Source organism: Pseudopodoces humilis, chromosome 1 (assembly GCF_049639895.1).
Source record: "Pseudopodoces humilis isolate 2021_Gansu_Grassland_sample_001 chromosome 1, ASM4963989v1, whole genome shotgun sequence".
NCBI classification, from domain to species: Eukaryota; Metazoa; Chordata; class Aves; order Passeriformes; family Paridae; genus Pseudopodoces; species Pseudopodoces humilis.
The window spans coordinates 21615532-21627937 of NC_142200.1; the positions used below are offsets into that span (position 1 = coordinate 21615532).

At 43.3% G+C, this 12406-nt stretch overlaps 1 protein-coding gene across 3 annotated transcripts in view; it reads left to right on the forward strand.

Moving 5' to 3' along the window:
- Positions 1-3844: 3844 nt before the first annotated feature.
- The window catches only part of NIPAL2 (NIPA like domain containing 2), a 51419-nt gene continuing 42857 nt past the window's right edge, over positions 3845-12406 (forward strand). For all 3 annotated transcript variants that reach the window (XR_015772782.1, XM_005516998.2, XM_088056901.1), the window contains exon 1: positions 3845-4207. Coding sequence is in view for 2 of the 3 variants with exons in the window: in XM_005516998.2 (XP_005517055.2) it covers positions 4115-4207 (93 nt within the window). In the remaining variant the exon portion in view is untranslated. The remainder of the gene's footprint in view (positions 4208-12406) is intronic.

Below are 12406 nucleotides of genomic sequence, written 5' to 3' on the forward strand. Positions count from 1 at the left end.
GCACTAGCAGCCAGCTCCTTTGAAGAGCAGGTAAAAGCAAGGTCTTCAACTCCCTCCTGTACCACCCAGCTGGAACCATCCATTCCAGCACTTCTCATCACCTGGGCTCTATCCTCACAGTGGAACACCTAAGTACCCTGGACAAAGGGCTGTTTTCTATTTGGCAGAGAAGGAAACCATTGACTCTTTAATTTTCTGTCTTAGGAAGTCTCAGTAACTGTGACCAGAGCCCACTAGTCAAGGACAGGGGACGCTTCTCAGCTGGGACTGTGGCTCATCTACAGTGGCAAGGTGTAAGCTCAGAGAAGTGATGGAGCATGGGCAAGCAAACATGAAAAGCCCTCTTGTTTCCTCTTCAGACACCCAAGTGCATTGAGTATCCCAAATGAGGGGACACCAGGTCAAGCCCTTCATGGATGACTTCCAGAGGCTAAAGCCTCCAGGGGTAGGAAACTGCCTACTCTGTTGGTTTATGAGGTCCCAATGTCATACAAGCCAGAGTCCAGGGAGACACACAGATCAGGCACTGTCCCACACCACCTGAGGCTGACAAAGCACCCATTGCACAAATCCTTGCGACCAAGCAGAGAAACATCATCTATTTTTAACAGCAACCAATGCTTGGCCCAAGAATATCAGATATAAATGCAGTACCTGAGTGAGGGAATCCATGCAATTAACACCCAAAACAGTCTCTTGCATCTCCATTGTTCAGAAGTAACCCAAGGTGTTAAGAACTTGATGGGAAGCACTAGAGAAGGTGGATGCAATCTCCCAGGCTGTGAAGTCCCTTCTCTTCTACCCAAAAATGACTGTCAATAGAATGAGAGCAGTCAAATTCTGTCACCATGCAGATTACTCTGTTTAACCAGCCTTGAGATTTTTCAGCAAACCAACTCAAGCAACATCTACTCCATCTTTACAGGTGCTACCTTGTGCTGTGTGCTACTCCAAGGGAACGAGGTGCTACTCACAGAGAGAAACAGTCCTGTCCTGATACTGATGTGGTCAGCCACCACAGACAGACACAAATCTGCACATCTGTTGCCTTTGCCCAGGTATAAAAACAGACAGATCCAGCAACAGCAAATCAGGTCCCCTTTCTGAAGATACTTTTCTTGAGGTATTTTTTTAACTACCCTGGTTTTCCCACAGTACAACAAAGACAACAGCCAAAAATACACAGACAGGGATATATACATGGTGCATTCTGCACCTATCCCCGATGATGTGACCTTCCTAATGTGTTGTACCCACTGAAAACACCTTATATTTTCATGCTTTTGAAATGTCTGTAGTCTATTTGGCTGGCCCAGCTGACAGAGGACACCCCTGATTTGAAGGACCCTTAAATGGAACTTGGCTTTGGGAACAAACTTTCAGCACGGCTGTGCATCACTGAAAACTGGGAGTTTCTCAGTAAAATGTTCTCAGTTAAAACATCCTTCAGGTCCCATCTTCTGCTTTCTCTTCATAGGACATTTCCTCATGATATTTCGGGATCCAGTCCCAAGGACTTAATACCTTTATGCCAAAGGTATAAATACCTCATACCTCAGCATCACTTTTAGCCTGAAAATAGAAATGCACAAGTATAGGGACTTTGACACATAGTTAGTTGTTTTTCCTAATGAAGGGTAGTAACTGAGCAGAAATACTTTTTAAAATATTCTTTAATATTTTAATGGGGTTGGGTTGCAGTGTAAAGAAAAGTTAAATTAACCTGAATAACAGTTTTATATGTACGACAATCAGAGATCTTTAACAAATAAAGATTGCCATAAGGGCCCCTGGCACATTTAGACAGAGTGGGTATGTCTGGACCCATCTGTGGAACAATGATCTGCCACCATTAGGTCAACTTCAAAAGCAATTCAACAAAGACTCCATGTAGACAGCATTACAGAAAACCTGTTCCAATAACTTTCTTATGCAAGAGAAAACCACAGTCACATTTGTATTTTAGGCAGTGAACCAACAAGAAGGAAGCAAAACAACAGCAACTGTCCCCGAGAGATATTTTGGGCTGCTCCTCTCCACCCACTCCCCTTACACTCCTTTTCAATCTCCTACCAATTTGGGCATTTTTGTTAACAGAGAACCATACTGCAAAGGTCATTGGCAGGCTGATAGGGACTACTGTGGCTTTTGGCTACCAAAACCAATTTCTCCAGCCCGGGGGAGCATCAACCTCTTTGCTCCCTATTTTGAGCTGGGGCAGAGGTGACTGTGTGAAGAAGGGTGAGGAATGGGAGAACTTTCCTCAGCTCAGCAACCTTTGACAATGTTGCTGCTTTTCCTCTTCACCCCAGGATCTGCTGTACAACAAGTGCAAATTGAGGATGACAAATAAGAACATCAGCCTGGTGTTTCTGCTCAAATGATCCTCCATGAAGTAGCTGATGTTGACACTTAAATTGTCAGCAGACTCCGAGTTTAGCGCTCCAGTTAGAAGAATGGGTCCTTTCACACTTCCCTCTGGGCTATTGTTTCAACTCTCTTTAGACGGGAAAATATCATTGCAGCAGTTTACACTCCAGTTTCACTGCACTCGTTCTCTTGCAACCATAACCCAGATTGCCTAGAATTTTTTTCTATAATGTAAGTTTAGACTGCAGAGAATAATTACACAACACTGTAAAAATAATCTGCAGCAATTTACACAGCCATGAAATACTGGAGCTGTTTTTTTCCGGTGTACCTATATAGACATGGCTGCAGCTAATTCCAATATTTACAAAGGACTCACTGGAGCTGTGATCACAGAAACTGGTATTTCAAGTTAGGCCACACACATGAAAAAACCATTTATTTTTATAAGGCAAGATTTTGTATTTTGGGGTGTTAAACCATCATCTAACTGAAGCATTACCTTGCCACTTCTGCCTTTTCTGTATCACCTTCTGTCTGGATTCAAATCACATCCTTGTTGCTAAGACATTATGAGTTCAAGCTGCAAAGTGTTAATTTAACTACAGTTTCTTTCCTGTAATTGTGTGTTTCTTCTATTTTTGACCAAATTAATCATATTGGCAGTCAGCTTCGCTGCTGCTCATTTCTCTTAGGGATCGTATCTCCTTGCCTGCTGGTAGCTCGGTCCCCAGCCTGCTATCCTGCATGCTGACTTGTTCTCTCTCCTGGTGCATCTTGCTGATGGTAGGACCACCAGCCCTACTGGGACTAAGCAATCAATGCCAGTTCTTCTTAAGAGCAGGAGAAAACCATTGTAGAAGGGATCAGAGTAACTGCACATTGACCCTTGTCTGCTGCAATAATTGTCAGGATTTTGGGTGTTTTCAAACCTAGCTAAGCAATGAAATGAACTAATACAAGTCAGTTCCTCCAAGGTACAGTATGAGCTCCCTGGATTGTATTGTACTTGTATTGTCCAGAGCCTGAAGACGTGGTGTCTTAATATTCCATTCTATGCTTCACTAGAAGCCTGCTTCTGTCTCCTGTGTAATTCTACCAAGCTCCTACCTTGCTAGGTCTACTCTCCCTTTAATGAGCTTGTTGAGTCATTGTTTTTCCCAGAAGAAATAAAGGATCAAATCAAAACTAAAAGAATGAATGAATAAAGCCACTGACTGGGAACAAACACATGGCCTGAATTGTCTGCAAAGCAACTATTCAGGAAATAGTTAGAAGAGAAAAATACAGGACATAAGTGAGAATTTATGTGACCATCTGCCTTTGGGAAAACTTCTAAGTTTTGCAATCTAGCAGTGAAGAATTAATGCTTAACCATTAGATTTAGGCACTGATTTGAAGGAGTTAAATTCCCAGGCTGCCTCTTCAGAGCAGGGTGGGGCATTGGGGAAGTCAGAGACAGAAAAAACGGCACCTGAATGCCCTGCGAAGGAGCAGGAAAACCTTCTATCAAGCTCGCCTTCCTCTCCTATGCTCCAACTAGTCCCCAGCTAAGGGTGTCCTGGTGCCCAGCAGCAATTGCAGCCTGGCCACACACACCTGTGTGCAGTGACCCATGTGAGGAGCCTTCCCCACACCAGGAAGAGTGCCACGTCCACCTCCTGTTCTCCTCCTCACAGCCACCCCTCCCCACTGGTGTGGCAGTGCATGGCATGGCCAGTGGCTGGGGCCTGAGGGCAGGGGCATGGACATCATCCCAGGCACATGGAATGCATCCTTTGGGGCACCGGGCGCCGGGAGTGGGTCCCTGTCTGGCCCCTGGTACAGCACACACAAGGTAAGTGCCCACCGTGCAGCACAGGAGCAAGAGGGCTTGGGGAGAGGGGAGTACTAAACTTCAGCCTCTCTCCTGTGTCCTCTGAAGAGCCCCATTCAGCACCTGTTTGCTGCTGGCTCTGCTCCTTCCTCACCCCATTGCTCAGCCTGCACCACCCTGGCTCCCCTCCCCAAGCAGTCCTTTCTGAGTAGGAACTGGACAGAGCGGTTCTGTTCTGTGCTGAGCATCGCTGGTTTTTGTCATCTGTATTTCTGTCGCTGTCAGTGCTGACAATGGATTTAGGCAACTGCAAAAGAGAGACTGAAGCAGCCCCTGAGAACTAGCAATTTGAAGCATCTGCTAACAATAAAAATGAATTTGAGGTTGATTAAACCTTTTCTCTGCTTTTTGTTTCACAAACTAGATGGCATGGAAGGATACTCAACATTTTTGATTTTCTCTGCATAAGAAGCAAACCACTTTTTCATGATGTAAAGTATTGGTATAAATTGTGCATAAAATGACTTGCAACTAGCTGCTCTCCTTTTTCTAGGAGCAGCCCAATAGCAGGTGATAGCCTGAAGAAGATCCCAAAAACTTTCCCCTCTGGATTCTGCATTTGCTGCTGGGTGGATATCCATTTGGCAGCACATATTTTTCAGCCCCATGTTCTCAGAGCAAAGGAAAAGTGAGAATTCCTGTGCACAGGTCCCTGGTGCAGCAGGACTCCTGGCTGATGGCTGGTGGCAGCGCTTCCCAGGACCAGGGCTGGGGTCTCTTATTGGTGACATTGAATGTGGAGCCAGTGTTTTTACTGTGGGTTTATGAATTAGGGTCCCAAGGCTGTGAGCTTGCACAGCTGCCAAGAAGGTGGCAGCAGCAGGGAATTCCCTTGACATGGAGATACCCACCTGCATATCAAGTTGGGAGGTTTTTGTTTGCTCGGAAAACCTCCCAGTCCTGCTCCTGTACTCCTTGGGGTTGTTGCATGAGTATTGCTGTTTTTTAAACATGGTCGTTTTTCTGTCTAGACTTTAATAATATTTTAGAGCCACTTGGGTGTCTGTGTGTGAGATTGATATTCTGTTCTTTTATTTACTTTAGTTGTAGCTTTGTAGCAGTAATGGGTAATGGTGGGTCATGTGTTGATGCCAACCTTAATTTTTCCAACAGTTAAATTCTTCTGTCCACCCCCATTTTCACATTTTACATTTTTGGAAGTCTCAGAAACAATTTCCTCCTCCCATTCATGCCTATCCTGGCAGTGATTCAGTGGATCATCCCATTTTCAGGTCTTCACATAAGGGCTCTTTCCCTTTTCCTGAGGTCATTTCATCCTCTTGGTTTGAAAAGGAGCTCTTTGTTTTCTCCCTCTACAAGAGACCATAACTGCACTGGCTCTGGTCTGCATGGGAACATCCCAAGACAGCTGAGGTAAGTTACTTTTGAGGGAGTATTTTTCAGCCCCTTCAACCCCATCAGGAGGTGAAAGAGTGAGATCCCCTTTCAAGAGGGGCTTGGCAGGGCTGCCAGTCACAGTTGCCTAGTGCCACATGGGCATCAGACACATCCACACAGGAGCAGCAGATCTGATACATTATTTAGGGAAATACATGGCACTAGAGTAGGCCTTCAATGATGTCTGTAAACACTCAGGTCCCTGGAAAAACTTGAAGTGGCTGTGTCCACATGGCTGTGTAATATAATCTTTGTGTTGGAATTTCTTTTCTTTGTCATTGATTTAATTGGAATTATTCTCCTGATTGGATGCTAGATGTTGGCATATTGGTAGAAGGGGGCACACATGGCCATGGGGAAAAAAAGGTGAAGGTAGGATTTCTCCTTGGCATCAGCACGGGTACATCTTGGTTGATACTGCTGGAGGAGCTGTATCTCTGAAACCAGCAACACACAAGCCATGTTCCCACAGCCCTCCCTGTATAAGCATGGTGTGTTATGGGACATGAATGTGTTTAATGGTGCAGTAAAACCTGATGAAATATGTACTTAGTTACCTGAAGTATTTCCTGCAAACTAATGTTGTAATATTTTTGTGTCTGCTGGAGTCATGAGTGTAGGAAGCCACAACATGTGGGCTTTGTCTGCTTAATAGAAAGTGTATGTAATTGCCTCAGTGTAATACATTTTTATTTCCCTCAGGACTTCTCATAGGTTTTTACATATTTATGGTATTGTTGTTTATGGACAACACCAATTTGCAGGATTAGTTGAGATTATTATCTACAGTATTGATCTTGGTTTGACTTTGTATCAGAGTAGGAGAAAACAGCTGGATGAAAACAGTCACTGAGAGCTCACATGTAATAGAATCATAGAACAGCTTGGTTGGAAGGGACCTTACAGGCCAGCTAGTTCCAAATCCCCTGCCATGGGCAGGAACAACTTCCAGTAGACCATGTTACTCAGAGCCTCATAACAACTCTTCTGTAACTCAGCATTTCACATTTCTGTCGTGTGTAGACCGTGTGTGTATTTGTTCAAGTGTAAGAAGCTGAGCCAGAGATAGGAATTTATTTCACTTCTGCTTCTTTTTCCCTCTTTACCTGTCACGTCATAGACTCTGAGTTATTACTGTCTCCCCAGACAGCCGCCTCAAAAGATTGTATTATTTTGTGGGTTGTAGGAATAAATAATTTCTGCTCTGTATTTAGGGGTTGACAGTGCTGACAGTTTCTTCAGATGGATCTGTGGCCTCTTGTCCCCTCACAGTCTGTCACAGCCTGTCAGGTGGCCTGATCCCTTGTGTGGTCTCATCAGCAGTGGTGGCTGCTATCAGGTGTGGTCAGAAATCCCACAGATTAAGCAGATTCTTGTAGAGATCTTTCTGCTCTGCCTTCTAGATTTTGTGTGGAATGTCACAATCAAGGTTTTTAGCTCATTCTGTTCAAGAAGAACATCTTCAGTGCTCCAACTTTCCCCTCTTTACTTGGGGCTCGATGTCTACTGTTGCTGAGCCTCAGCAAGGTGAGAGCATTGACTTTCAATTAGGAAAAGTTCCACAGCAAGTCAATGTGTCCATAGGAAGTGTGGCTGGGAGTCAGAGAGCAGCATGGCCACAGCACAGGTGGATTTCAATCAGGACATCTTTCCTCTGCAAGAAGGAAGAGAAAGGCTATTAAAGGTGAAGGCAAACCCTCCTTGGGGTTTTTAATGCTATTTTCTCAGTCTCTATAGGATACCTCTGTCTGCAGTCTGCTCCCTGATGCACTGCAGACTTTAGCTTTTTCAGGTTAATCAGTAAACCAGTCCATGGGGAAAGTAGAGACAAATGTCCTCACCCAGCTTTCACTGGTGTACTCATCTGTGAAGACTGCAGTGAAGTTTTTCCTGTTCAACACCATCCTTCCAGCTCTTTGTTCTAAAACTGTTCACTGAAAGCAGACAAGGATATCAAAACCCTGACTCTATTTCATCCTGTTGTCCTTTACCTGTCAGATTTCAGACTTCATGCAGTTTCAGTTTCCTTTATCTTACTGGAAAATGTGTTTGGGAGAAAATGCATGCCATTACTCAGGTATTAGGGAAACATACATTCTTTTCAGCCCTAATAAATCAAAACTTAGGAAGAAGACTTTGTTCAGCCTTTCAAATACAACCTTTTTGAATCTCTCATAGGGGAATTCAAAACTTAAATGTTATAATGAAGCACATGATCACAGAATGGGTATGGTTGTAAAGAATCACTGGAGATCATCTAGTTCAACCTCCCTGCTCAAGCAGGGACCCCTAGAGCACATTGCTCAGAATTTGTCCAAAAAGCTTTTGAATCATTCCAGAGAAGGAGACCTACAACCTCTCTGGGCAGCCTGTTTCAGTGCTCTGTCAGCCTCATAGTAAAAAAATTCTTCCTCATGTTCAGATGGAATCTCCTGTATTTCATTTTCTGTCCATTGTAGCTAGAAGAAAGAAGAAGCATTGCATGATTTTCTGGTGCTGTTCTGCTGTCAAGAATCCAGAAACTTTCCATGGTTTAGTGCCCATTTAACTAGTTTCTGCTAGAAAACGATTTGTGGCTTTGGCTCATAAATGCAGGACTGTCAACTGGGCCGGTTTGCACACAAGCTCTCAGGCTCTGCCAGAGCTGTATGTCTGATCTGAGACATACAGAGAGCTGATCTGATCTGATCTGCTGAGGGTTCTGTTCTGATTAGCTTTAGTGTGACCAAAAAGCTGACATGAGAAGGCAAAATTGAACACTGGATAGAAAATAGTGCCCATATCTTTTTTCAACCTCATACATCCATTCTGCTGTGCTGAACATCAACCGTCCCTGCAGATGTAAAGATCGCATCTCTGATGTGAAATGAGCACACAGCTTATAGACTGCAGCCTCCAGCTTAAAGAGAGATCAGCTGCTCCTTGGGAACTTACTCATTATTCAAAGGTAAGGGAAATAAATACAGGAAAGCATTATCCCTTGCCTGTTCCTTTGCACAATAAGCATGTTTGTATCATCCCAGCTCTCAAATGCCATAGGGAAATACAGGGTTTTTCCATCAACCACTGCAAGCAGAATGGGAGTAAACCATGGAGCTGTTTATATCTCTGAATATGGAGGAGGCTGGACATGGGGCAGCAGGTCTGGAACAGTGGGGAAGTAGCTCAAAGACTGGAGGCAGTATGCAGTTTTATGAGTCTGCTTGAGGAGTGACCAGATTATCTGGTTTCCAGCAGGCACTTCTCAGTGAAAATTCAGAACAGAATTTGTTATTGGTGGGCCAATAATAGTGCTTGGGTTCCCCCTACAAAGCCTGGAAGGAGTCATGTGCCCATGGCAGTTTCCTTGCCAAGCCCAGCGTGGTGCTGGGCAGCAGAGAACAGCAAACCAACCCAGCTCCACATTCTGAGCTTGGCTCACACAGACTCAAAGCAAATGCTGATGATGGGAGGGCTCACAGTCCATCTATTCTGGACATTTTCTTCTCTCCAGCATTGCTGGCAGAGCTGCTGCAGGAGTGTTTCCTTGCTTGATGGGCAACAGAAGCTGGTGAGCAAAACCCTTTTATTTAGGCTGATACCTCACAATTAATTTTGAAGAAGTCTTGGTAGCTCTTCCTGGACTCCTCATCCAGGACATTGGAAATGAATGCTCTTGCAGAGCTGGGGCCATGCTAAGCACCAGCTGTAGGTTGTCTGAGTGTTTGTTGTCTCATTCTCATTGGGCTATTTTTCAAAATCTCAGACTGTTTTCAATGCTTCCCTTCCCAGCAGATGCTATGGTAAAATGAGTTTTAATTTTTTTTCTGAGGACATTAAAGAACACTTGCATTTGTTTTTTCTTTTTTTTTACTGATGATTGAGGTGATTGCAAGTAAAACAGGAGCTTTGTAATTACACTAATCTGTTTTAAGAGGTGTGAGAATGTTAATTAAGAAATTTCTAGGCAGTAAGGAACATTACAATACTTGTCATTTGTCAGAAAGTGGGGTGCAGAAGACAGATGCAAAGAAACTTGAGTCACTAATTACACATATCCTACCTAGTGCAGAATTTAGTTTTATTCCAGACTGCTTCAAAATACTATGTTACAGAAAAATGGGGTGCATAGTGCAGTTTGTGTCTAATATCCAGCTTAGCCACTGACTAGAGGGCTTAAACTATGGAGCCAGCAGAGCAGGATGAGTCCTCCTCTTCCCTTAGTCAGCACTGAGTGGGAAAGACCAGGCATGGGATGAATCTGAATCCCTATGCTGTTCTGGAGGTGCCTGGCTCAGTGTAGTGCTTTCCCTTCCTGTTCCCATCTTCTAGACTAGTCTACAAGTAATGACTTTAAATTAAATTGGCTGTGGCCACTGTGTAGATTTTCAAGTCTCACAGCAGGTCTGTGAGTTGCAAAGTGATGTAGGGTGAAAGTCTGGCTGCTCATACCAACACCCGTCTGTTCCTGAGATTTCCTGAGGTTGCTGTGTGGATCTGGGACACTGCCGTCCCACAAAGGAGTAGTGTTGCTCCCACCTTGAATCTGTGCTTCTGGTGCTTCATTTGCCCTAGCACTCATTTGACTCCTTGATGAGACAATTTGTCTGCGTAAATTGATAGGAAAATACTTATTGATTTAATTTTTAAAATACAAGTTGTCTTTCATGTAAAATCTCACCTGTAATACCAGCCCCTTATGATTTTGTGATCCAAGACTTCATTGGTGTTTGGAGTTTAAGTATGATCCTTCTTTTACTATGGTCTTGAAATCTGCTTTGGACACTGATAAAAAAGACGTCTGAATCTTATCTTTGCTTGTCTCCAAGCCATATCTGCTTAAGTCCTCTTTGAAGGGATCAAAAGAAAACAAATTACTCAAGCAGAAATCTGACCAAACTCAAAAAACAAGGCTTTAGAAAGATGAACGAACAGCAGACTGTGCACTTCAGTCATAAGGGAGGTGAGGAGCTTTGACTAACTTGGTAACTGAAGACTCTGATTATTTCATTTGCAGTTTTGGTGACATGTATAAACTGTTATGCTTATGTTTATAGTGTCACCACAGATTGTCCTAGAAGAATGACATTCACTAATGTGAGCAGCTTTCCATGCTTTGACTAATATGGACTTTGAAGCATGTGGCCAGCAGCTCCAAAGAGCAGCCATTTGGTGTGTGAATCAACACCAGGCCTGGAGCAGAGCTCTTAAGAAATGGATATTTGCAGTGTGCTCAAAAGTAAATAGTTGATATCAAACTAAACACGTGTTTGCTGCTTAAACAGAGGTTATACTGATATAACTCCACTCTCCTCAATGACGTTCATGGTTGATTTACATCACCTTTGCCAGAAGCTTCAGCTTTGTTTGGTGATGTGAACTGTTTTGCCCATAAAGGGGAAATAAAGAGAGGTTATGGAGCTATGATAGCGAGAAATCACAGAATTGTAAGAGTTTGAGTTTGTGCCTTGGATGAGGCACAGAACCACTCTCTGGCTGTATTTACCTTTGTATCCTGCTGTATTTTGCAGAAGCAGCTCTGTAGTGTAGAGATCTATGGTGAAGTACAAAGTTTGTAGGAAGTCCCTCCACACATGAAAACAATGACTCAGAACAAAGCAAATACTGGCTCCTTGGACAGGACTTCTTCATGGTGGCTGAGGTAGAAACACAGCATATCCCTTTGTGGACAAGTCTCCCTCTTGCTGACATTTAATTCCCTGAATCAAATCAACCTCATGGGAGCTGAAATCTACACTAGAAACAAAGTAATTTTGCCAGCTGATACATATTGTAGTTGAAGCCCTTTTCTTCTACAACCAAGGATATCTCCACTGTAAAGATGTTCCTGTGAAAAACAACCAAAATATGGGGTTTGTGTGCATAACAGACTTGTACACACACAGTTAAATCCCAATTAAAAAATTTAACTCCTAGTTTAATTTGTTGGGCTCCAGTTTTGGAATAAATAGATGGTGGTTACATTTACTTTGCTTTATGACTCTAACCTACTGTTTCTTAATGTTTCTTTTCCATTTTTATTTGGGGTATTGTTGTGAGTTTAGGGATATTTTTTCTGCTTTGTAGTTGTCACAAGGTTCTTGTATTTATTGACTTATCATATAATTTTCTTTCCTCTGTTTCTCTCTCTTTCACTAAGTCTTTCTCCCAGCTGTGACTAATGCACCATGAACATTTTCGTACAGTGTCTGTGTTTTCACGTAGCAGTGACTCAGTCATCGTGTCAAGATGGCCAAGAGCAAAGCTTGTAGTGTCTGGAGAAGCTTCAGTCAAACAAATCATAGCAGCTTTCACCTGATCAAGACTTGCTCCATCTCTTGACTATTGTACTGGTTCTCGCCAGAGTTAATGTTCTTCATAGTAATTTGTGTGATCTATCTTTTGGATTTGTGATGAAAAAAGTATTGCTAGCAGTCAGGATGTTTAGTTACTGCTGAACAGTACTTGCACAGCACTGAGGTGTGTTTTGTTTCTCATACTGCCCCATCAATGTGTAGGCTGGGGATGCACAAGAAGCTGGGCGGGGACACAGCTGGGACAATTGACCCCAAGTGACCAAAGGAATATTCCATATCACATGGTGTCATGCTCAGCATATAAAGCAGGGAAGAAGGGAAAAAGGGGACATTTGTCATTGGTGCTCCTATGTAACCATTACCCATGATGGAGCCATGCTTTTGTAGAGATGAAACTGAACACTTAACAATGGGAAGCAGTGAATGAATTCCTGGTATTGCTTTGCTTCTCGTGCAATGTTTGCTT